We start from the raw sequence: 27,167 nt of genomic DNA, 5'->3' as shown, positions 1-27,167 counted from the left end.
TGAGTCAACAGATGGGGACATTTGCAAGACAACAACCATCTGCACGAACAGTTCGACGATGTTTGAAGCAGCATGGATTATCAGTTCAGAGACGATGGCTGCACTTACCCTTAACGCTGCATCACAGACAGGAACACCTGCGCTGGTGTACTCAACGCCGAACCAGGGTGCACAAATGGCAAATCGTCATTTTTCGAATGAATCCAGGTTCTGTTTACAGCATCATGATGATCGCATCCGTGTTTGGCGACATCGCGGTGAACGCACATTGGAAGCATGTATTTGTCATCGTCATACTGGCTTATTGCCCAGCGTGATGGTATGGGGTGCCACTGATTACACGTATCGCTCACCTCTTGTTCGCACTGACGGCACTTTGATCAGTGGACGTTACATTTTAGATGTGTTACGACCTGTGGCTCTACCCTTCATTCGATGCCTGCGAAACCTTACATTTTAGCAGAATAATGCACAACCGCATGTTGCAGGTCCTGTAGGGGCCTTTCTGGATACAGAAAATGTTCGACTGCTGCCCTGGCCAGCACATTCTCCAGATCTCTCAGCAATTGAAAATGTCTGGTCAATGGTGGCCGAGCAACTGGCTCATCACAATACGCCAGTCACTACTCTTGATGAACTGCGGTATCGTGTTGAAGCTGCATGGGCAGCTGTACCTGTACACGCCATCCAAGCTCTGTTTGACTCAATGGCCAGGCGTATGGTCGTTCTGGGTACTGATTTCTCAGGATCTATGCACTCAAATTGCGTGAAAATGTAATCACGTCAGTTCTAGTATAATATATTTGCATAGTGAACTACTGGCATTTGTTATGGAATTCATATTGCTACTACAGACAGACATTTATATTTCAGTTGCCTCTTATGGGCATGTCAATTTTACAATGGACAAAATTTCATTATGCTGCAATATCTGTCAAGATAAAACTTAAAAATGCATCTTTAAAAACTTATTAACAAATATATCATGAAAAATATGCATTTGCAAATACAATTTTTTTTACAAAATATTTCTGTTGGGAGAACACAGCAGGTAGCTGAGATTATGCCTTGACTGCTTATCTACAGCACTTTGTTGAATAACTGGAAGAATCTGTGTAAGTTAAGTTTTGTTCATTTAATAAATTCTCTAAGTTTTTCTACTTTTCTATGAAAATTAATCAATAGAAAATCCAGGATGGAATGTGAAAATATTATCAAACAGAAAGTTGCCACTCACCATACAGCGGAGATGCTGAGTTGCAGATAGGCACAAAAAAAAGATTGTCACAAATAAAGCTTTAGGCCCATAAGAAAATAAGGTTAGTTGTTTTCAAATGCTCACCCAATGTTTTAATGCATGTGTAAGGGAACTGCTTGTCCAAAATGTGATGTTAACTTTTTTTCTTGGAAAGAATCTTGCAGTACAGTCCTCTATATGAGAGTATAAAATTCCATCTTTTATTTAATGGACTGCCTATATTATTGTTTTTCACCTTCTTAACATTTTTCAGTATAGCACGTTACAATGTCATCACATCACGTTCTTGGTAATCGTTCCTTACTGTCATTCTTTTAACTGCTGGTAATTTCTTTCTTTGTCAGTGAGTGGTAACTGTAACGTTTTGTGCAAAGCTGAAAAATATACGCTTTTTGTGTTGGTCTGGATGATTTGAATTGTTCCTAATAATTATTCCTAAATATGTTGACTTTCTGTTCACTTTAAAAATATATTTAAAATTATATCTCATAACAGACAAATTGAGAAAATTAATGCTACTATCAGTTTCACGTTTGACTGTGAATGTAATTTTTTGGTGCGTTTCATTAAGCCTGTCTGTTACTTCATTTAACTCATTTGATTCCTATAAATAAAACTATACTTCATCAACAGATCATAACAATGAAACAATCGATTTTTGACAAAATAATTTAATTGGATAGATACTCACCAAGCAGCAGAGAACACACACATAAAAGAGGGTTACAATGAGGAAGATTTCGAAGTCCAGGCATAACGGTTGAAGGGGTAGGAAGAGTGGTGAAGTAAAAGGGCTGGAGAGGTCTAAGTAAAGGCACAGATTTCGGGAAAGTCACCAAGAACCACAAGTCAGGAGAGACTCACCACATGGGATTGTCATGGACCGTATAGGACAAGATTTGAAAAACAGAGAGCTTAAAGGTGGAAGACAGGGTAATATGCAAGACAGAGGTTATTGCTTAAACATCATGCATGAGTTAGTAAGAGTAAAAAGTCAAGTGGATTTTATGTGAGAGCTGACTGGTGAAAAATAAGACGGGTAAGACAATGAAGGATGTAGAAAACTAAAACAGAGTGAAGAAATGGGTAGTTACTGTGAAGAAATGCTGAGACACAAGAAAATTATATAAATTAAGGCCAGGTGTTGGCGAGAACCGAGGACATGTTATAGCACTAGTTCCCACATGTGGAGTTCTGAGAAAGTGGTCTCTGGGGGAAGAATAGTCACAATTGTCATGTTGCAGAGAATGCAACTGGATATTTTGTGCTGTCAGTATACACCCTCCGCCTATGCTCATTCATCCTAGTTGATAATTTGGCAGTTAGGCACACTTGTAAACACTGTTCGGCCTTTTACAACGGCATGACTACCACCAAATTATCAATTAGGATGAACAGAATACTGCGTGTTGCCAGTATACACCCTCTGCCTATGCCCATTCATCCTAACTGATACTTTGGTGGTAGTCATGCACGTAAACATTGTTCAGACTTTTACATCGGCACAATTAACACCAAATTATCAATTAGGGTGACTGGGATTAGGCAGAGGGTGTACACTGCCAATACGCAATATCCTTTTGCAGAGAATGCTCTACAACATGATAATCACGACCTCGATGCCTGTTTCGCTACACGCGCCATCTGGATTCTTCCTCTAGACACCAGTTTCTCAGAACTCCGCAGTTGAAACTAGCACCATAACATGTCCTTGGTTCTTGTCACCCAACTGGCCTTAATTTATGTTAATTTCTTCCGTCTCAGCATTTCTTCGCAATAACTACTCTTTTCTTCTTTTTATGCTTCAGTAAACTACATTTAATTATCTCTAATTTTCATCACCTGGTATATTCGTAGGCATATTTGTAACATCCCAAGAGGCAAAAATCGCATCCTCAAGGAACTCATATCTACTACACAGTTCACACATTGGATGCTACACTTAATTTTCAAAAACTTGTCAAATTGGTACACACTTATAAGTTTTTTATTGAATATGTAATTTAGTTTACTATTGGGAGCATACTGGTTTTTATTAGGAAGTCGAATTGTCTTGACAGATTTGTGTAATTTAATCTGAGCTCTTGTAGTGGGAAGCCTTGGATTCATTTACTTTACACTATGTTCTTCTAATGGGTCAAGGCAACATGAAAATTAACCACAACGAAGATAAAGGCCCTTTGCTACACTCCCTGGAAGAAATGGAAATTTTCACAGAAAAGAAGAAAAACCCAAAAAATTTATTAAATGAACAAAATTAGTTTAATTTACATGATTCTTCCAGTTATTCAACAAAGTGCTGTAGCTAAGCAATCAAGACATAATTTGTAACTATCTGCCATACTACCCTAACAGAAATACTTTTAAAAAACTATATTTTTAATGTATATGTTTGGCAATATATTTGCAAAGATTTTTTAAAATGCATTTGACAGATATAACAACACAATGAAATTTTGTCCAGCAGAGAAATGGCACGACTATATACACACCTACAAAAGCGGTGATTGAAATACAGATTTCTATTTCCGGTGGCAATATGAATCTTACCATATTTCAATGTTGGTTTAGTAATTTAAGTGCACTGGTTTTTCATAAGGTAGATTTGAACCTGTGTGTGCGTGTTTTTGCGTGTGTGTGTGTGTGTGTGTGTGTGTGTGTGTGTGTGTGTGTGTGTGTAATCTCTGGCAGTGGCAGTGTACTAAGCTAACTACTGTACTTTAATCCTAGATTACCATTATTGTAATTGGAAAATGTTCATTAATATCAATGTATGACTTCATATTGTCACACTTTGTTGTATACTTCACAACGTAAATTCCATAGATTCTGATGGCGTTCTAGTAAAATTGTAGAATGAGCCCCGTAGCAGCTGAGAAACGAGTGGGACTGCCTGCCTATTGAGGATGCACAGGAGAGTCAGTTTCTCCCACACTCAACCCCTGGGGCAAATACAGTTTGAGCCCTACAATACAAAAATGGACACTGAAATCACCCAGTAGGATAAACATGCAGGGGAGTTTTTCAATAAGGCCTGCAAGATCGTGTGAGTCTATTGTGTCCTGCGGAGGTAAGTACAGCAAGCAGATACTGATCTTCTGACCCACATGAAATGCAATGGTTACAGCTTGTAGGTCAGTAACTAAGGAGGGTGTAGAGGAGTGGTGAATGTTATTGACAAATACAGCATCACCTCCCTTGGCTCTTTCCCCAGCCAGGTCATCCTTTCGGTAGAGAGTATAGCCTGGAAGCACAGGGGCACCAATGGATTTGAAAAGTGTTTCCTGTAAACACAAGCACAGGGGCTGTGCCTTTGCCAGGAGTTTCAGTTCTTTCACATGAGTCTTGAATCCATTCATATTCAACTGTAGAATGGAAGCCATTTATGAAGGGGATTGAACTTTCCACCAGAATCGGGAATCCACAAATGGTGGAGGGTCAACCCTAAGGCAAAATGGTTACCCTGGGCTGAGTTCGACATCCATTGGTTCCAAAGAAGAAGCAGCAGAACTGTCAAGTCAAATGACACAGACATGGTCTGACAGTCTAATGCCTGTTTATGCCTGTGGTGAAAGCTTCCCATTTGTTTTCTTGCCCTGGGAGGGCTTTGCGGCAAATACTGCAGCAGCGGCAGTCAGTGCCGAATTTTTTACAAGACTATGCCTTTGGAGGTAGTGGGAGCTCCACACTGGTAGCAACTGTGGCTTTCTCTGGTTTTCTTGGTGGGGCTTTGGGCTCTAAAACAACTGCAGCTTGACAAGTACACCGGCAAATGCAGATACTAGTGCTGATACTAGCAACCTCTGTTTGTGTAGAAGCACTGGCTGTCAAAATAGGTTTCTTATCGGCCGAAGCAAAAGATGCAATGAATGTGGGAGGCTGCATGGCCTTGTAGGTCATCTTGGCCTCACCACATGGGATGCATTTCATTTCAATGTTTTAATTTCCAATATCTTCCTTTCTTTAAGAAGGACACTGCAGTCCCTACTCCAGACAGGCTGATCCCCAGCAATTTACACACTTCGGAGACGAGGAGCAAACAATTCTGCCTTGGATGGCCTTGCCACATTTGCCAAAATTGGCATCATCCTTACATCCTAAGGTAGTGCGCCCAAAGCACTGGCATTTAAAACAGTGCACTGGGTTGGGGTCATAGGGTAATACACTTAGGCAGAGGTAACCTGCATTGATATGCCCTAGGAGTTTCGTGCTAGTGAAGGTAAGGATGAAGGAGTCATGATTTTACTAGATCCACAGCCAACCTTTTCAATATATTTTGCACATTGATGATCCCTTCTTCAGCTCACTCATCTTACAATTCCTCCTTGGTAGTGTCTTCCAGATCTCTAGACAACACCTTTGCTGTAGTTCTAGATGTTGTGGAGTTCCATTTCTATGACACGTTCTCCAAGGCACTTCTGGAGGTTTGTCGCTTATTGGGAACTAGCAGTTTCACCCAACAGTGTGTCATTACGCAAGCGTTTGATGAACACAGTGTACCCGAGATGCCCTCCAATTTGTTTTGAATAGGAAAGGCGAAACCTTCCCAAAGCTGCCTTCTTTCAATTTCAGTATCAAAAACACATTCTAACCAGTAGCACGCATTCTGTTACTATTCGTAGACAAATAATGTGTAACCATGATGAGGCGTAGCACCGTATAACGATCCTGCCTTGGAGGCGGTTAAGTGGGAGATGTGCCTCAGAGCTGGATAGTGACAGATGGTGACGCGAGACTGGATGCGCACGTAGTTTATGTATCAGCCGATAGAGGACAGTATTGGATAAGGGACTGATTTAGTTTCGATTGTGCCCAGTAGAGTGCACTAAAGTAATAGAATGTTTTTCATAAACTGTTCTAGTATTTTCATAAAGTGTTATTATGTCTTTTTGTGTATGAAAAATGTTATAAATGTGTTTTAGCATTATGAATGATGCGTGAGTGTGGATTAACGTTAATATGAAGATAATTGTTTAACGAGTTATGTAGTAGGATTTAGTGTGGGAACATTTCGAAGAAGTATGGATATGAACAAGGGGATTTTTGTAGAACAGATTTGTAAAGTAAGTTTATGGTAAAGGGAAAGTTAATTCAGGTATAAATAACAATAGTAAATAACTTAATGCACAAACAAAACTTCAGCATATTAGATGATTACGTCGGTAAAAGGTGCAGTCGTTAGGTTTACTATTTTGCCATTGGTTATTGATGAAAAGTGCGGACTGATGCGGGAGAATGTTGTTTTGTTATTGGCTGTTGAGTAAACTGACCAATGGTAAAGCAATATTCTTCGCTCGCTTTTCTCTGTTGGTAGAGAAGACAGAGTGTTCTAGAGAGGAGTCGAAGCCTAGCCATGAAACAGATCAGACGTGTGTAGTAGTAGTTCGGATGGAAAAAATAAGTTGCTGGATCTAGCAGTGTTTCATACATCAAAAGTGTGGTAAAGTGACCGCATAATTACTCCGATGGGCGTGTAGAAATTTCGGAATTTTTAAGTGAATTTTGTGATGAGAAAAGACTTATAGTCCGGTTGGCGTATTGAGCAGGTCGGTGACCAAAAACTGTGACTGCATTTGATACCGACAAACTTAATATTTGGCGAGCATTATCAATCAAAAACAACCAGTATTTTTGTAGCTATTACATTTTCGGGAAGTGCAACACCATAAATTTGCTAACGTGAGTGAAAGGGATTGTGAGTGACTGTGTTAAGACTAGCACGGGCTTGGCAGTGATACTTGTTCACCTAAGTTTCAGAATATATTAATTGAGGACAAAATTTCCAAACTTTCATTTCGTGTTTCTCCAGAAACGTAGATTAGTGACAAATTGCAGCCTGGTTCATGTCGAGTACAGTAGGTTTCACTCGGCTTTCCTACTGATGATCTGCTGAGACAATGTTCACAGGTAGGTGCAGGTTCGTCGGAAAGGGACGGAAAGAACCGCACCGCCGCAATGAGTATGGAGGACTGACTACTGAGTCCTCTTTATTTGATTGGGTGTTAGCATCTGTCAGCGGCCTACCCTTTCCACTAGGATGAGAAGTTTGAGGTTTCCACTTCGGTACCACCAGCAGCTAGGGAAATATGAGTCCACCCAGACAGAGCATTGCATGCCTCAGTAAGCCTTATATGTGCAGCACATTCACCAGAGGTTGCCCGCTAACTACTGTCCCACCTCAACAGCCATGCACCTCATCAGTGTGCAGCACACCTTGAGATTGAGGGGTTTTTCCTTATAGAGGTTTTTACCAACCTCGCAAGCTGGGAGGTCAAGCCAAGACCCCATTCCCTGTGACAAGCAACGTACCACCATCACGCCGCATGATGGTAAGGGAAGCATGCCCAGAGCTTACGGAGACAGAGGACTGGGGCGTTTACCAGACCTCAGCTCAAGAAAACCAGGGCCATCAAGTCCATACTCATCAAACGAATGCTGAGCCCGTAAGAGTTGGGATGTTGTTTAACTGTATCACAGTTCTTCTGGGTCACTGGTGACAATTTTTGCTTTTGGAAAGTTAATGTGTAGCCCAAAGCAATTACTCACTTCAACGAGTTGCTCTGAGATTTTCTGTAGTTCATTTGACTACCTGCAGAAAGTACTACATTGTCTACGAATTTCACAAGCAAATGGTGCAATCCAACACAGCAAAACCTACTGTGAAATTTTTCACACAGGAAATATACACTGAAAGATATTCACTCTCAAAAATTTAGCTGCTAATGCACACTGCAAGTATCATTTAAAAAATGTTGAAAGTTGCAAATTTTTGCTGCACAAAGAACTACTTATAACAGTAGTTTGTACAGCCCCGCCTAGCACGTGTAACTGCAAATACGCACACGCAGCTGTAACAGGAGAAACCAGCGCCACGTAGTGTACAGTCCAAAGTGAACACATACGGATTTTAAGCACTTAAGGGGAGACGGTAGGCAATTTTTAACCCTCTTCTGCCAATGCTATTTCACCTTTGTATAGGTACACTTTTCAAAAGAACTATAAGCGATAAAACAATGAAATTTTTACATATAAACAAAGATGGTGTGACTTACCATACGAAAGCGCTGGCAGGTTGATAGAAACACAAACAGACATATACATACACACAAAATTCAAGCTTTCGCAACAAACTGTTGCCTCATCAGGAAAGAGGGAAGGAGAGGGAAAGACGAAAGGAAGTGGGTTTTAAGGGAGAGGGTAAGGAGTCATTCCAATCCCGGGAGCGGAAAGACTTACCTTGGGGAAAAAAGGACGGGTATACACTCGCACACACACACATATCCATCCACACATATACAGACACAAGCAGACATATTTAAAGAGAAAGAGTTTGGGCAGAGATGTCAGTCGAGGCGGAAGCGCAGAGGCAAAGACGATGTTGAATGACAGGTGAGGTATGAGTGGCGGCAACTTGAAATTAGCGGAGATTGAGGCCTGGTGGGTAACGGGAAGAGAGGATATATTGAAGAGCAAGTTCCCATCTCCGGAGGTCGGATAGGTTGGTGTTGGTGGGAAGTATCCAGATAACCCGGACGGTGTAACTCTGTGCCAAGATGTGCTGGCCGTGCACCAAGGCATGTTTAGCCACAGGGTGATCCTCATTACCAACAAACACTGTCTGTCTGTGTCCATTCATGCGAATGGACAGTTTGTTGCTGGTCATTCCCACATAGAATGCATCACAGTGTAGGCAGGTCAGTTGGTAAATCACGTGGGTGCTTTCACATGTGGCTCTGCCTTTGATCGTGTACACCTTCCGGGTTACAGGACTGGAGTAGGTGGTGGTGGGAGGGTGCATGGGACAGGTTCTACACCGGGGGCGGTTACAAGGATAGCAGCCAGAGGGTAGGGAAGGTGGTTTGGGGATTTCATAGGGATGAACTAACAGGTTACGAAGGTTAGGTGGACGGCGGAAAGACACTCTTGGTGGAGTGGGGCGGATTTCATGAAGAATGGATCTCATTTCAGGGCAGGATTTGAGGAAGTCGTATCCCTGCTGGAGAGCCACATTCAGAGTCTGGTCCAGTCCCGGAAAGTATCCTGTCACAAGTAGGGTACTTCTGTGGTGGTTCCGTGGGGGATTCTGTGTTTGAGGGGATGAGGAAGTGGCTCTGGTTATTTGCTTCTGTACCAGGTCGGGAGGGTAGTTGCGGGATGTGAAAGCTGTCAGGTTGTTGGTGTAATGGTTCAGGGATTCCAGACTGGAACAGATTCGTTTGCCACGAAGACCTAGGCTGTAGGGAAGGGACCGTTTGATGTGGAATGGGTGGCAGCTGTCATAATGGAGGTACTGTTGCTTGTTGGTGGGTTTGATGTGGACGGATGTGTGAAGCTGACCATTGGACAGGTGGAGGTCTACGTCAAGGAAAGTGGCATGGGATTTGGAGTAGGACCAGGTGAATCTGATGGAACCAAAGGAGTTGAGGTTGGAGAGGAAATTCTGGAGTTCTTCTTCACTGTGAGTCCAGATCATGAAGATGTCATCAATAAATCTGTACCAAACTTTGGGTTGGCAGGCCTGGGTAACCAAGAGGGCTTCCTCTAAGCAACCCATGAATAGGTTGGCGTACGAGGGGGCCATCCTGGTACCCATGGCTGTTCCCTTTAATTGATGGTATGTCTGGCCTTCAAAAGTGAAGAAGTTGTGGGTCAGGATGAAGCTGGCTAAGGTGATGAGGAAAGAGGTTTAAGGTAGGGTGGCAGGTGATCGGTGTGAAAGGAAATGCTCCATCACAGCGAAGCACTGGACGTGCGGAATATTTGTGTATAAGGAAGTCGCATCAATGGTTACAAGGATGGTTTCCGGGGGTAACACATTGGGTAAGGATTCCAGGCGTTCGAGAAAGTGGTTGGTGTCTTTGATGAAGGACGGGAGACTGCATGTAATGGGTTGAAGGTGTTGATCTACGTAGGCAGAGATACGTTCTGTGGAGGCTTGGTAACCAGCTACAATGGGGCGGCCGGGATGACTGGGTTTGTGGATTTTAGGAAGAAGGTAGGGGTGCGGGGTGTCGGTGGGGTCAGGAGGTTGATGGAGTCAGTCCACTTCAAAAAACAATCCAATCTCCTGGTTTCCCACCTCCAGAAAGGCAACTCACTCACCCTTCACAACCTTTCCAGCAAACCTCAACCTCCCCTCATTGCACACAAACCCAGTCTCTCCCATCTACTCAATCTCCCACTTCCAGCTCCACTCCCTCCAAAACCTCAAAATTCCAGTCAACACAATCTGGAACCACAACACCCTAATTCAGTAGTTAACCTTTCCTCCAAACCTCTCTCCCAATCCAAAACCTCTGTCCTATCCAAAGGCCTCACCTTCAGCCCCACTCCCAGATCCAACCAAACAGCCCTCGTCAAAGATTTACTGTCCTACACCCGTACTCTCTGCTGGAAATATCACTTTGCCACGAAGAAAAATGATCCTAATCCTACTCCCCAAGACACCATCCAAATTGAACCCTGCCTGGAACAGTTCCGTCCTCCATCGCAGCGGGACCCACCTCCTCTTCCTCAAAATCACCCTCTCCAAACCTTCCAGGAATTTCTGACTTCCAGCCTTGCATCTCAGTCCTTCTTAAAAAACCTTAATCCTACTCCCAACATCACCTCTGCTGAAGCCCAGGCTATCCGTGATCTGAAGGCTGACCGATCCATCGTCATTCTTCCGGCGGACAAGGGTTCCACGACCGTGGTACTTAATCGTCGGGAGTATGTGGCTGAGGGACTACGTCAGCTTTCAGATAACACCACATACAAAGTTTGCCAAGGTAACCCCATTCCCGATGTCCAGGCGGAGCTTCAAGGAATCCTCAGAACCTTAGGCCCCCTACAAAACCTTTCACCTGACTCCATCAACCTCCTGACCCCACCGACACCCCGCACCCCTACCTTCTACCTTCTTCCTAAAATCCACAAACCCAATCATCCCGGCCGCCCCATTGTAGCTGGTTACCAATCCCCCACAGAACGTATCTCTGCCTACGTAGATCAACACCTTCAACCCATTACATGCAGTCTCCCATCCTTCATCAAAGACACCAACCACTTTCTCGAACGCCTGGAATCCTTACCCAATGTGTTACCCCCGGAAACCATCCTTGTAACCATTGATGCCACTTCCTTACACACAAATATTCCGCACGTCCAGGGCCTCGCTGCGTTGGAGCATTTCCTTTCACGCCGATCACCTGCCACCCTACCTTAAACCTCTTTCCTCATCACCTTAGTCAGCTTCATCCTGACTCACAACTTCTTCACTTTTGAAGGCCAGACATACCAACAATTAAAGGGAACAGCCATGGGTACCAGGATGGCCCCCTCGTACGCCAACCTACTCATGGGTCGCTTAGAGGAAGCCTTCTTGGTTGCCCAGGCCTGCCAACCCAAAGTTTGGTACAGATTTATTGATGACATCTTCATGATCTGGACTCACAGTGAAGAAGAACTCCAGAATTTCCTCTCCAACCTCAACTCCTTTGGTTCCATCAGATTCACCTAGTCCTACCCCAAATCCCATGCCACTTTCCTTGACGTTGACCTCCACCTGTCCAATGGTCAGCTTCACACGTCCAGCCACATCAAACCCACCAACAAGCAACAGTACCTCCATTATGACAGCTGCCACCCATTCCACATCAAACGGTCCCTTCCCTACAGCCTAGGTCTTCATGGCAAACGAATCTGCTCCAGTCCGGAATCCCTGAACCATTGCACCAACAACCTGACAACAGCTTTCGCATCCCGCAACTACCCTCCCGACCCGGTACAGAAGCAAATAACCAGAGCCACTTCCTCATCCCCTCAAACCCAGAATCCCCCACAGAAGAACCACAAAAGTGCCCCACTTGTGACAGGATACTTTCCGGGACTGGACCAGACTCTGAATGTGGCTCTCCAGCAGGGATATGACTTCCTCAAATCCTGCCCTGAAATGAGATCCATCCTTCATGAAAACCTCCCCACTCCACCAAGAGTGTCTTTCCGCCATCCACCTAACCTTCGTAACCCGTTAGTTCATCCCTATGAAATCCCCAAACCACCTTCCCTACCCTCCGGCTCCTACCCTTGTAACCGCCCCCGGTGTAAAACCTGTCCCATGCACCCTCCCACCACCACCTACTCCAGTCCTGTAACCCGGAAGGTGTACACGATCAAAGGCAGAGCCAAATGTGAAAGCGTCCACGTGATTTACCAACTGACCTGCCTACACTGTGATGCATTCTATGTGGGAATGACCAGCAACAAACTGTCCATTCACATGAATGGACACAGGCAGACAGTGTTTGTTGGTAATGAGGATCACCCTGTGGTTAAACATGCCTTGGTGCACGGCCAGCACATCTTGGCACAGAGTTACACCGTCCGGGTTATCTGGATACTTCCCACTAACACCAACCTGTCAGAACTCTGGAGATGGGAATTTGCCCTTCAGTATATCCTCTCTTCTCGTTATCCGCCAGGCCTCATCCTCCGCTAATTTCAAGTTGCCGCCGCTCATACCTCAACTGTCTTTCAACAACATCTTTGCCTCTTTACTTCCGCCTCGACTGACATCTCTGCCCAAACTCTTTGCCTTTACAAATGTCTGCTTGTGTCTGTGTATGTGCAGATGGATATGTGTGTGTGTGTGCGCGCGCGAGTGTATACCTGTCCTTTTTTCCCCCTACGGTAAGTCTTTCCGCTCCCGGGATTGGAATGACTCCTTACCCTCTCCCTTAAAACCCACATCCTTTCGTCTTTCCCTCTCCTTCCCTCTTTCCTGACGAAGCAACCATTGGTTGCGAAAGCTAGAATTTTGTGTGTATGTTTGTGTCTGTCTGTGTTTCTATCGACCTGCCAGTGCTTTCGTATGGTAAGTCACATCATCTTTGTTTTTATATATAAAAACAAAGATGAGGTGACTTACCGAACAAAAGCGCTGGCAGGTCGATAGACACACAAACAAACACAAACATACACACAAAATTCAAGCTTTCGCAACAAACTGTTGCCTCATCAGGAAAGAGGGAAGGAGAGGGGAAGACGAAAGGAAGTGGGTTTTAAGGGAGAGGGTAAGGACATATGTCTGCTTGTGTCTGTATGTGTGGATGGATATGTGCGTGTGTGCGAGTGTATACCTGTCCTTTCTTCCCCCTAAGGTAAGTCTTTCCGCTCCCGGGATTGGAATGACTCCTTACCCTCTCCCTTAAAACCCACTTCCTTTCGTCTTCCCTTTCCTTCCCTCTTTCCTGATGAGGCGAAAGCTTGAATTTTGTGTGTATGTTTGTGTTTGTTTGTGTGTCTATCGACCTGCCAGCGCTTTTGTTCGGTAAGTCACCTCATCTTTGTTTTTATATATAATTTTTCCCACGTGGAATGTTTCCTTCCATTATATTGATATCATTAATTTGAATCCAACAATTACGTTTGTTATTGTCACTGTTGCATTTCGAAATCTTTTCTGTCGTCTTATTTTCCTCTTTCTGTTTTTGCCAGTAGTTTCACTTTGTATTCACCTTCTCCTTTTTACCGTAATCTGCTATACTATTTTATCCCGCCTATATATATACTCAATAATACGTAACCCACTTCCAAACCATAACCAAAAAAATATTTTTTTTTTTTGTTGCCGCTTTCAGCACTGCCGCCGCTATAATATCCACCGTTTCTAGTTCACAAACAGCTCCTTTCACCTTTTAAACAACCATTTTGGCCAGTTCTAATAACTTTCGCTTTATTTCCATTTCCGTTTTTCCCACATCACTGATCATTTTTAGCCGCTTCCCACGGGTTTTAACGCCATTATTTCTTCGCCAGACAATTGTTAGCCTCATTTTCATAATCTGCCACCACAATACCACTCCTTTTAATATACTACACGCAGTTTTTTCAAAATTTTCCCGAATTTCTCCGTCCTTTAACGTGTTTTGGCGGCAACACAACCACCTAACCTTTATGCACATCGTTGTCTACCAACCCAAGTCCAACATAGCCCAGCTGTAACCAACACCTTTTCGCCTTTTCTCATTCCAGATCTGAAATATGTCTGCTTGTGTCTGTATGTGTGGATGGATATGTGCGTGTGTGCGAGTGTATACCTGTCCTTTTTTCCCCCTAAGGTAAGTCTTTCCGCTCCCGGGATTGGAATGACTCCTTACCCTCTCCCTTAAAACCCACTTCCTTTCGTCTTCCCCTCTCCTTCCCTCTTTCCTGATGAGGCAACAGTTTGTTGCGAAAGCTTGAATTTTGTGTGTATGTTTGTGTTTGTTTGTGTGTCTATCGACCTGCCAGCGCTTTTGTTCGGTAAGTCACCTCATCTTTGTTTTTATATATAATTTTTCCCACGTGGAATGTTTCCTTCCATTATATTGATATCTTTGTTTTTAGATATATATAAAAATTTCATGTTTGTTTGTGTGTCTATCAACCTGCTAGCACTTTCGTTCGGTAAGTCACATCATCTGTGTTTGAACATAATATCTCTTATGGTTTTGAAGGAAAAAAAATTAATCTTTCACTATTAAAATTTAACTTTTTTTTGTATATTAATTATTATAAAGCAGTTTGATTGTTTGGTGGTTCTCAATTTACTTGTAATTACTTATTACCATCTGCAGTACAAACAGACCAAATTTCATGTTTCTAACCCCATTAGTTTATCAAATAATGGTACCTGAAAGTAAAAAAATGTGGTTTTGAAAAAAATCCATGTAAAGTTTAATATTCCTGAATGAGATTTTCACCCTGCAGCGGAGTGTGCGCTGATATGAAACTTCCTGGCAGATTAAAACTGTGTGCCCGACCGAGACTCGAACTCGGGACCTTTGCCTTTCGCGGGCAAGTGCTCTACCATCTGAGCTACCGAAGCACGACACACACCCGGTCCTCACAGCTTTACTTCTGCCAGTATCTCGTCTCCTACCTTCCAAACTTCACAGAAGCTCTCCTGCGAACCTCGCAGAACTAGTACTCCTGAAAGAAAGGATATTGCGGGGACATGGCTTAGCCACAGCCTGGGGGATGTTTCCAGAATGAGATATTTTCACTCTGCAGCGGAGTGTGCGCTGATATGAAACTTCCTGGCAGATTAAAACTGTCAGGACCGGGCGTGAGTCGTGCTTCGGTAGCTCAGATGGTAGAGCACTTGCCCGCAAAAGGCAAAGGTCCCGAGTTCGAGTCTCGGTCAGGCACACAGTTTTAATCTGCCAGGAAGTTTCGTATCAGCGCACACTCCGCTGCAGAGTGAAAATCTCATTCTGAAACATCCCCCAGGCTGTGGCTAAGCCATGTCTCCGCAGTATCCTTTCTCTCAGGAGTGCTAGTTCAGCAAGGTTCGCGGAAGAGCTTCTGTAAAGTTTGGAAGGTAGGAGACGAGATACTGGCAGAAGTAAAGCTGTGAGGACCAGGCGTGAGTTGTGCTTCGGTAGCTCAGATGGTAGAGCACTTGCCAGCGAAAGGCAAAGGTCCCGAGTTTGAGTCTCGGTCGGGCACACAGTTTTAATCTGCCAGGAAGTTTCATATCAGCGCACACTCCGCTGCAGAGTGAAAATATCTCATTCTGGAAACATCCCCCAGGCTGTGGCTAAGCCATGTCTCGGCAGTATCCTTTCTTTCAGGAGTGCTAGTTCTGCAAGGTTCGCAGAAGAGCTTCTGTGAAGTTTGGAAGGTAGGAGACGAGATACTGGCAGAGGTAAAGCTGTGAGGACCGGGCGTGAGTCGTGCTTCGGTAGCTCAGATGGTAGAGCAATTGCCCGCGAAACACAAAGGTCCCGATTTCGAGTCTTGGTCGGGCACACAGTTTTAATCTGCCAGTAAGTTTAATATTCCTATTCTAGTATAGTTATTGATGAAAATTACTTACCACTAATATTTTCCTGCACCACACTGAGCATCATCTGAATCATACTGATCATCTTTTCTTCTCTTTGTCACTCTTCTTTTCTGTCTGGCTTCTTTTGTGCATTTTAAATTAGCAATATCTGCTATGCGGATTCTCTCTTTATCTATTTGCACCAAGGATTCTGAAGTATTTCCACTAGATTTTATGCCCAATAATTCCAAAACATCCAGTTATCTAATTACACCCCAAAACATCCACTTTTCTAGTTACACCATCATCGAAGCATAAAATATGCATCATAAACACCAAATTTGGGGGTTGTAAGCTGAACAAATACAGTTTTTGGTAACCGGTTCCAAATGACAGAATTCACACATTCATTTAATTTTGGGGTTTCCCATGAAGACATTTCTTCAACAACATATCTTTACAAAGGCCTCTAAATATGGGTTTAATTTCATTCATTACTGATGCAGGTAAGAAATGTTTTGGTCATATCTGGTACTTCTCCTGTACTGGCACCAAGTGTCAGGATCATTCGGGCAAAGACTGTGCACTGGATTTTCATTTGTGGAAAGCTTATGGAAAAAGGTAGCCCATACTGCTTTTTTCATGTTTCCTAAATTCCCTACATTTCTTCTTATGGCCAAGCCATAATAATTCTGTAATCTATTTCAACATTTGTCAGGCGACCTTTACTACCTATCTTCTTACCCTCTTCCAATATTATTTTTTACTTTTCTTTCAATAATCTTCTCAACTTGGACCCCATTCTCTTCTGGAAATGTCCAATACACTCCAATTTAGAAATTGTGACATTAGGACCATAGGGTTGTTCCGCACATACCCGGTCATAAGCCTTGCTGTCACCGTCCCCTAAATACTGTGTGTATCTGACTCCTCTGTTTGCCACTGAACAATTAAAAATCCTGAGAACTCCTGCTACTTCCATCCCACCTCTTGGACCACTATAATTTATCTGACAGTTATGTTCATGCTCTTTCTCAGTTCCACTGCCACAAGTTTTACAGTACTTGCTTAGAATCTCTACATCAATTACCTTGCCAGAATCAAATGATGTAGCTGTCACGACATCATTCAGTGAATTGTGTCAATGTTTCTGTCAGCTGCCTTCAAAACACGCACAAACATCACCACTTTCACTGTCATCACTTTCCTTGAGTGCTTCTTCAGCCGATTCCTTCATTGAGCTGTTACAAACTTTAGCAACAGCAGTACCATAAATTCTGCAGGAGGATATGGAATGTCAAGAAATGCACCTAAGAGTTTGCCTGCCTCCATCCCATTACCAATAGATCTGAGACCATACATTAGCCTTATGTTGTTCTCATATAAATTATTATTTGCCATTTTTTATGACATGGTTGTAGCAACTGCACCACATTTTGTACAACTCACTGTCATGTTTGACACAATCCCTTTATGAAGACACTGATTCTCACCCAAAGATACGTCACCACCACATATTCTGCACACAGTATTTTTGGAAATGAAATCACAGAGCATGCTAAGGTTCACCAGAATATTTCCAAAGAAATGTTCATCTCCAGAAGGTAACGCAGGAAATGCCTTGAAGACACTGCAATTTCTTTCTTGATGTGCTGATTTTCTTGATGTCCAACATTCTCGGGTCCTGTGACCCATTAACCTCATTTATCTTTACGTATTTATTTCCTCTGAATTTTAATTTAGGCAGGAATTGGTTTATTCGCGGCATTTTTATCAAAACAAGGAGAATCTAAGAAAATAAAATCAACGCTTCACTCACAACAAACTTCATTAAGCACAACCATTAACGCTCGAAAACAGTGACAAACTCGATCGGAAAAACGAGTATCGATAGTAGATACAGGGTAGGAAACATTGAAGCGATAAAACAATAAAAACATGAAATAATATACAAGGAGTAAAAGAATGCTGTGCATTATCTCTGCATGGCGCAGAAAGGAAGGCATGGCACTTAAATGCCAGATTGCACAGAGTGTCAGGAAACCATATCTCACGAAAATATTGTTGGATTTATATAAAACAAAAACTGTTTCACGCAGGAAAAACCAGGCATTTCAAATATGCTAAAATCTAAAAATCGAATTTTTGAAGCCCACTTGCCTTCCGTCTCCCCTTAAACCATACCAAAAATGTCTTAAATCATTATTTTGAATAACCTGCCATTCATACCAACAGCTAAATTGCTGTATATGTAATTGTTACACAAGTGACCAACAGCAGAAAGAAAATCAAGGCAGCGTATGATGATGTATTACAGATGACTTCAATCTGTTTACATGAAATATATTTTGAAATTCTCATCTCACAGGCTTTATGACAAATTTTTAAGAACGTATATTTTAGTAACAAGAAACAGTTTCTTGTTAGTCATCACAAAAATGCATAGTTTCTATCGAATGATAAATATTCTCCTTACATCAGGCTCACATGAGAAAAGAAAAATTAATGCATTCAGGCACTTCACAGCAATAACTCATTTTATTTAGATAACGTTGGGATGGGGTAAGAAATGGTCATGGCTGTTGTTCTGCATATTGTAATGCATACCAGGTACACATGAGCAAATTTGGAGAACATGGTGATTCAAACAAAGCACATATGATGGAAGTTTAACAATACTGGTCCACTGATCTGCCATAATAACAAAGAGCTACAGGAAATTATATAGTCCGATAATTTTTTGAAAAATGCTGTACACTGTCACAAAAATTTCTTTATCGAGAGGCTGAGTTACATTATTAGTTCCAGGTGGAATCCAAATTATATTAACAGTCTTTATGTTATCCCCTTAAAGACAGATGTGTCATGTGTCTACATCAAGAGTCCAACAAAAGCAATGAATTATTTTCTGCAACTGTAGGAAGACATTTGAGATGTAGTATTGAAAATTATTGTCTTGCAGATTTCCCGATTCTGCTATACCGATTACACGATTCCCCCCCCCCCCCCCCCCCAACTTCCTTAAGGTTCCTGAAGAAAGATATAAGCTGTACAAGCAGTAACTTATTGATACTTATCACTGGCACTGTTAAATAGAAATGTGTCATACATTCATCGACTGCATGACTCTTGTCTTTGCAGGCAGTTCTTGCATGAAATTGACTGACTGTCTTTATTCACAGCATTTTATGAAATAATGAGAGGCTTCATTGTGATGTCAGCTACAAATTTCTCTATAGCACTACCTATTAACAACATGTCCTGTACACATATACTTGCAGTAAACTTCGTAATTTTCCAATTTCGTTTTCCGTGTAATTTCATAAAACTGTTTAACCAGGTCAAAAAAGCTTCAAACTCCGTAATGTCTATCTCACCTGCAATTGAGAGCACCCAATCTCATAGAGCTCGATTGGTCACAGTGCAGTGACTGTCACAAGCAGTTCTCAATTTTTTTGAATTGTTTTTCTTTCACACTTCTGCAGGTTTCATTATGGTACATATGTCATACTCCATGTAAATCTTTCTTCCATTTAGCCAACTGATGTCCAGATTCCACAAACTGAAATCGGTGCACTGCACACTGCTTTTAACTTTATAAGTGTTTTTTCCCCTCTTCATTTAACCAAAAGCTTTACTACCTCCTCCTTGTCAGTGTAAGCCATTACTACACATTTTCTTTCGGTTAGGAATGTACTGTATTTTTATTCTGGACAATCATCGCTCAAAGCACAATTCATAGAATTGTCAGTGTTATTTCCTGTTTTTTTTTTTTTTTTCCGCAATTTCTAATGAAAACGTCAACACCATTCAAATAAATATCCAAGACATTAACTAATAAGTAAGATATATTCAGGAACAGTAGGTTATTTTGGCTGTATCCCATGCTCTTCGTATTTCACCTTTGCAAGGAAAAAACATTAACAGTAAACCACATTACTGTGAAACTCTGGAAACGTATATGGGGGAAAAAAATTAAGACAGTTTTGCCTCCATGTCAACACTTAGTGATACCTTATGGTTATTAAATGAGCTGCAAATTCAAGCAAACAGCAACAGTGAACAATTGTGTCAGAGCAACTATCAATTGAAAAGAAAATTGAGTTTAAATTACTATCACATTGTACCGTGTTGTCTGTTTACTGATGTGCCAATGGCAATTTTCTATTATTATTATTATTATTATTATTATTATATTTTAATACTTGCAGTGTGTTTCAGCAGCTGAAATTTTGCCACTGTGATGCTTTCAGTGTATTCTTCCCATATAAAAAAAATTCAGGACAGGTTTGGACATGTCAGACTGGACAGTTCCCTTGTCAGATGGTTTAATTTCTGTTCTGTAATTGTGATTCCTGTGTCCTTTCAGTCTAGTTCTCTAGACATGTTACAAAGTTGCTGAAAATAATTTTAGACTGTACTAATACAGACGTGGACACTATCAAATGAACAAATGTGATGTAAGTAGCAGAGAAATGTGCTGCCTTTATGCCTTTTATAACAGACATGGTTGATCAGAAGTCATTATCTGAAGAACTGTTGTCACAGACACTAGCAACTGAACAAATGCCACTTGAGTAGCAAAGAAAAGTGCTGCCTTTATGACCTACATAACAGACACAATTGGTGATAAATCAGGTCCACAGAATGAAGCTGAATGCTGAAGACTACAATTTATCACCAATGATGCCCATTATAAAGGATGTTATGTATATCTAACAAGTTTGTAGGCCGTACACAAAATTTAAAGAGATACAAAGATTAAATTCTTATATTTAAAGGTAGCACTTTTACTGAAGAATCAATAAACAGTGCAATAGTTCTGTAAGATCAGATTGAAAAAGAATGCACTACCTTTGTCCTGTAATATAACTGCCAGTTCTATAGCCGACTTCGCTATATTATGATATTTATGGTCCGCCTTTGCCTTGGCTGTATGGACACCCCTTAGCTTCTTTTTCAACTCTTCTGTAACAAAACAGAGCATCTGACATTAAATCTCAGGCAGAATAGTTCGACCAATGGATGCACCAGTAGTGCTAAACACTCTCTTCATCTGATTGGGTTAATAAAATATTAAGCATTTGCCTGGAAAGTAAGGTCACCTACTCTTTCTGACACTCTTATTGTTCAGGGCGCAGTCTACTTGCTTGAGCTAGTTGGTGGCAGTTATTAACTTCCCCACACAACCAACTTCAGTCCCTCCACATTTCTGCAGAGTCAGGACATTTCCCAACATGAACCTCAATCTAGTGGTCAGGTTCCAGCTGCAATGCAGCGTTGATTTGAACAATGCTATGCTATTAAATTATGTGTGAAACTTAGGAAGTTCACTGTGAAAACATTTCCAGTGACTGGGCAGGCATTTGGGAGAGAACGTCTGTCAAAATGGAAGGTGTTTCAGTAGCACAAGACCTTTTTGGAAGCCTGGTATGAGATCAACAACATAATACCCTTGAAAGGTGATGACAGTGTGAATCCTGGGCTTTAACTTTTAAACACTAAACATAGAATGAGTGTCCATGTGATTGCTCAGACACTAGAGGCATTCACACAATCGCATATGAAGAAAGTGTGAGAACAACTGGACCCAAAACATTAAACGATGACCACGAGTCCAACCGAGAGTTCATTTGTGAAGAAATTCTGGAATTGTGTATAAATTACGCTATCTTTCTGAACAATGTTGTAATGGGTTTTCCAATATGACAAGAAGGCGAGCTCCAAGTGGCACACCTTGCAATCACCATGTCCCAAGAAGGCACACAAACAGATCCAAAGTGAAGGTAATGCTGAGTGTCTTTATTCAGTGTCAGTGATATCGTCCACAATGAGATTGTCCCTGCAGAGCAGAACATCGGTGCTCTACCTTCTATGAGGATGTGCTCGACAGGCTTGGAGGGAGGGAAACGTTGTATGCATCAGAACACACATTGCCAGATCCTGAAAGTACCAACAAGATAACAGCCACACCACCTTCATGGCACGGGATTATTTGAACAAAAAACGAAGTAGCAATTCTGCCCCAGCCCCCATACTGTTTCGACCTTGCTCCTTGATATTCATTTATTTATTTATTTATCTTTCTCTCCAGCTCACCTTGAAAGGACACCATTTGGAGACTACGCTGCTGTTACATGAGCCCTAAAGGACTTTTGGAACCTGGGCCTTTCAGGATACCCAAAGCACTTAGAAATCTTGCTGGCAAAAGTTTAGTGATGCAAGTACAGTGAAACCTCTTTATAATGTTCCTCCATATAATGTTTTCCTCCATGTTACATCTGTTTTTTTCGGTCCCGACTAAAAGTCCATATAAACAATGTTAAATTTTCCTCTTTACTGTGTTTCCTCTATATTACAATTACCTCCATATAATGCTCATATTTTTGGAACCCTGGTCAATGATTTACCTCTTTATAATGTTGAAGTGACTGGATGTAGACGCATTGTTTTCCGTTCTGTGGATTCACAGTTTGCACAGACTCGGAAAGCCTGCACTCAGCGTGTTTCACATGTCGGCGGCAGAACCTGGTCACGTGACATGTGACGCACATTCTGCTTGCGATCTTTTTGGTGCCATTTACTGTCACCCATCCACCTACCGGGCCCCAAGTTTTAATTACAAAAAACGAATCATTTCATACATTGATCATTTGCAATATCATATTACAGTGTTGTGAAAATTTAAAATGTCATCTATGGCACCATTTGTCAAAGCTGATTAGTGGTATCCCGATCTTCAGTAATGCCCTATAATTATTATTTGGAAGCCTTCCTCTTTATAGTATTTTCCTCTATAGAGTGTTCGGAATTTGTGGTCCCTTGAAAAACGTTATATAGAGGTTGCACTGTAGATGGTATTTTAAAGAATTGATGTGTTATGCTGTTCTCATCATTACACTGATGTTTATTGACATACTGACATTATTGGTGCACGTAATTTAGCTTAGTGACATTACTTTCCAGACAAACTTTATATATCACAATGAGAAATTAATCTGTCATACAGAGTATATTCTTATATAATAGAGGGAAAAATTCCACGTGGGAAAAATATATCTAAAAACAAAGATGATGTGACTTACCAAACGAAAGTGCTGGCAGGTCGATACACACACAAACAAACACAAACATACACACAAAATTCAAGCTTTCGCAACAAACGGTTGCTTCGTCAGGAAGGAGGGAAGGATGTGGGTTTTAAGGGAGAGGGTAAGGAGTCATTCCAATCCCGGGAGCGGAAAGACTTACCTTAGGGGGAAAAAAGGACAGGTACACACACACACACACACACACACACACACACACACACACACACACACACATATCCATCCGCACATACTTGTGTCTGTGTATGGGCGGACGGATGTGTGTGTGTGTGTGTGTGTGTGTGTGTGTGTGTGGCGGGGGGGGGGGGGGGGGGGGGCGAGTGTATACCTGTCCTTTTTTCCCCTTAAGGTAAGTCTTTCCGCTCCCGGGATTGGAATGACTCCTTACCCTCTCCCTTAAAACCCACATTCTTTCGTCTTTCCCTCTCCTTCCCTCTTTCCTGATGAAGCAACCGTTTGTTGCGAAAGCTTGAATTTTGTGTGTATGTTTGTGTTTGTTTGTGTGTCTATCGACCTGCCAGCACTTTCGTTTGGTAAGTCACATCATCTTTGTATATTCTTAATATTTATCATACTAACTACATAATGAAATAACAAAATCAGAGACACAAAGAGAGAATATTAAGGGGGTTTAGACTCATAACGACACGTCTACAAAATTGGCCATTTCAACACACGTACTTCATCACTGTCTAGAAAAACTAATCTATTGATTGCAAAAAAGACTGAACTACAATCTCAAATCATTCCAGAGATAGTGTGTAGCATATCCACAAATTCACTTTAATGTTTATGTCACAGTAGCATTTGCCTTTTACATCACTTTGGTCCCCTTTGCAGTACTACAGCATTAAAAGACATAACAGCAAGTGCAAATACATCCTTTTGTTACTAAATAAAGACTGTGTATTTTTAGAGACATGACCAAAATTTGGACTAACCTATAGCCTTACAGACACACTGTTGATATTATAACATTTGCAATATTTTTAACAGTGCTCATCTATTATTGTGATTGTTAGTTTCGAGCCTGTTGTTGTGGAGTCAACATTTTTTTTAGGGGAAGAACAATTAGTAATCTTTTGGAGAATCAATAATGTACTACAGAAGAAAATTCTAGTTCTTTAACCTTTCATAATGTGATTTCTTCATTAGGCAGTAACGCTTTCGTAGGCTGTGGTGAGTTATTTTTCACTCACAGTAAGTAACTGGTATTGTATCAATTAAACCTAGATATTTAAGGGAGTTGTACACAACTGCAAGTTAAAGACATTTGCCTATGCGTAATTTTGTAACTGTATTGCAGAAAATGACGGCTGTATTAAAGAAATAAGTTGTGCGACACCTGAAGATGCTGAAACACTATTCAATGTTGCAGTGATTCAGATTTACCTGATGATTCCTTAAAGGAACCTAATCATCAGGCAGTAATAAAGGACAATAGTGATTATATTTACAACTCAGCAGTGTTAATGCAATGGTATCAATAAAAGGATGACAATAAAATTATTTATGCAAAATGTGTGTGTGTGTGTGTGTGTGTGTGTGTGTGTGTGTGTGTGTGTGTGTGTGTGTGTTGCTTTGCACAATATGGTGATGCACAAATTATATAAGTGCTGGATATATTTTGGAATCTTTGAAATATACAATCCTGCAACTTCGCAACAAAATCGCGTGGAATTTAAGATGTAAGTACCATAAACAGTTAACCTCACATACTTATTTACTCTGTATTTCATCGTTTGGAGGTCAGTTACGTTCACATAGGGCGCTTCTAACACTGTTTTCTACTGTAGGGCATCAACACACCAAGAATATTTCGCCAAAGTGGAAGAATAAAAATCGAAAACTGACGATTATGTAAAGTGTATCTTTCAAATCATGTGAACAGCGGTCTGATGATGAACCTGCCAGTTCAAAACCAGTTACGGCGCTATTTACTTAAATAAATAGCAGTATTAATAGTGGCTGGTTGCTGTCTTCTTCTCTGTATTTATTGTACACAGCCACGATCTCACTATGTCAGTTTTAGACAAAATAGCACATATGTATTGCCTGATGTTGAAGATATCTCAGAAATCAATTACTCGATGAACCTAGGGCATTAAGAATAGGGTTTCTGAAATTTAAGGAATATCTGCAATCACTTATGTAAATATTCAGTCCTTACTTTTCGACCTACTTTGAAACATCTGTATAATTTCCATACAAAATTCTTAAACTTTCACAATAAACACATCTTTTGTTGCACTAACCTATTACCCTTAGTTTTCAAGATATTTAATTTTGAAATCAGTGACTCCTTCACTGGACATTCTGTCCATGACATATGGATGGACTGATGCTTGTCTATTTTCCCTGGAAAACTTGCACAGCATCCTGAATGATAAATGAATAATTTCCAGCAAAATCCATTATGACAATTAGCTCATCTTCTGTTAGATCAAATTTAAGGACTTCAAGGTGCAAATTCTGATGTTTGGCAATGAAACAATGGCATCACAGAAACAAAATTTTTGTCCCTACTTTGTCCAGAGTGTCCCAATCCGTGTGAATCCATTGCTAAACACAAATCAAACGATGGAAAACCAAGGATGACACACGACGGCAGCCTCAGGCAACTGAAACCATACAGCGAGCAGCGCCACCAGTGCACGATGGAAGTGGCAACTAGCTAGGGGAAAGGAGGGGGCTGGTGTGGGGAGGGGGAGGGATAGTATGGTGGGCTTGGTGGACAGTAAAGTGCTGCAAATTGGGCGGCAGGCAGGGGTGGGGTGGGAAGGTGGGGGGGGGGGGCAATGGAAAAGGAGAGAAATAGAGAGAAAAAATAATAAAATAAAATACAAAAAACTGGTTGTGGTGGTGGAATGACAGCTGTGTAGTGCTGGAATGAGAGCAGGGAAGGGGCTGGATGGGTGAGGACACCAACTAACGAAGGTTGAGGCCAAAAGGGTTACGGGAGCATAGGATGTATTGTAGGGGAAGTTCCCACCTGCGCAATTCAGAAAAGCTGATGTTGGTGGGAAGAAACCATATGGCACAGGCTGTAAAGCAGTCACTGAAATGAAGGATATTATGTTTGGCAGCATGTTCAGCAACAGGGTGGTCCACTTGTTTCTTGGCCACAGTTTGTCGGTGGCCATCCGTGTGGACAGACAGATTGTTGGTTGTCAGGCTTAGAAAGAATGCAGCACAGTGATGGCAGCTTAGCTTGTAGAACACATGACTGGTTTCAAAGGTAGCCCCATAGGAGATCTTAGTGACCAGACTGGAGTAGGTGGTGGAGGGAGGATGTATGGGATGGGCAAGAAATAAGTGGACCATCCTGTTGCTGAACACGCTGCCAAACATTATATCCTTCATTTCAATGACTGCTTCACAGCCTGTGCCATATGGTTCCTTCCCACCAACACCAGCTTTTCTGAACTGAGCAAGTGGGAACTCTCCCTGCAATAGATCCTACGTTCCCGTAACCCTCCTGGCCTCAACCTTCGTTAGTTGTTGTCCTCACCCATCCAGCCCCTTCCCTTCTCTCATTCCAGCACTACACAGCCGTCATTCCATCACCACAAACAGTCTTTTTTTATTTTATTTTATTACTTTTTTATTTATTTCTCTCATTTTATGCTACTCTCCCTCCCCCCACCACCTCCCAACCTCTCCCCTGCCCGCCGCCCAACCTGCAGCAATTCACTGTCGCCATCCCCACCGTACTAACCTCCCCCTCCCCACACCAGCCTCCTCCTTTCCCCCACTCAGTCGCCACTCCCATCATGCACTGGTGGTGCTGCTTGCTGTGTGGTTTCAGTTGCCTGAGACTGCAGTCTTGTGTGTGTGTGTGTGTGTGTGTGTGTGTGTGTGTGTATTGTTGACAAAGACCACTGGCCAAAAGCTTTAAGTGTGAAAATCTTTTTGTTGTGCCTATCTGAGACTTAACATCTCCACTAAATAGTGAGTCGCAATTTTCCTTCCCATAATATCATTGCTAAACATGGTAATTTCCTGTCGA

General features: G+C 41.8%; 1 protein-coding gene across 4 annotated transcripts in view; it reads right to left on the bottom strand.

Annotated features, from left to right (window-relative positions):
• Window positions 1-27,167, bottom strand: part of LOC124617258 — a 303,970-nt gene that overhangs the window by 208,347 nt on the left and 68,456 nt on the right. For 3 of the 4 annotated variants that reach the window (XM_047145250.1, XM_047145253.1, XM_047145252.1), the window contains one exon: window positions 20,904-21,017. The exons of the other annotated variant lie outside the window; for it this stretch is intronic. In XM_047145250.1, the coding sequence (XP_047001206.1) occupies window positions 20,904-21,017 (114 nt within the window). The remainder of the gene's footprint in view (window positions 1-20,903; window positions 21,018-27,167) is intronic. 4 annotated transcript variants of the gene reach the window in all.

The sequence above is a fragment of the Schistocerca americana genome, chromosome 1 (genome assembly GCF_021461395.2).
Source record: "Schistocerca americana isolate TAMUIC-IGC-003095 chromosome 1, iqSchAmer2.1, whole genome shotgun sequence".
NCBI lineage: Eukaryota > Metazoa > Arthropoda > Insecta > Orthoptera > Acrididae > Schistocerca > Schistocerca americana.
The sequence above is the reverse complement of the archived record's forward strand: the minus strand, read 5'-3'. Positions and strand labels throughout refer to the sequence as shown.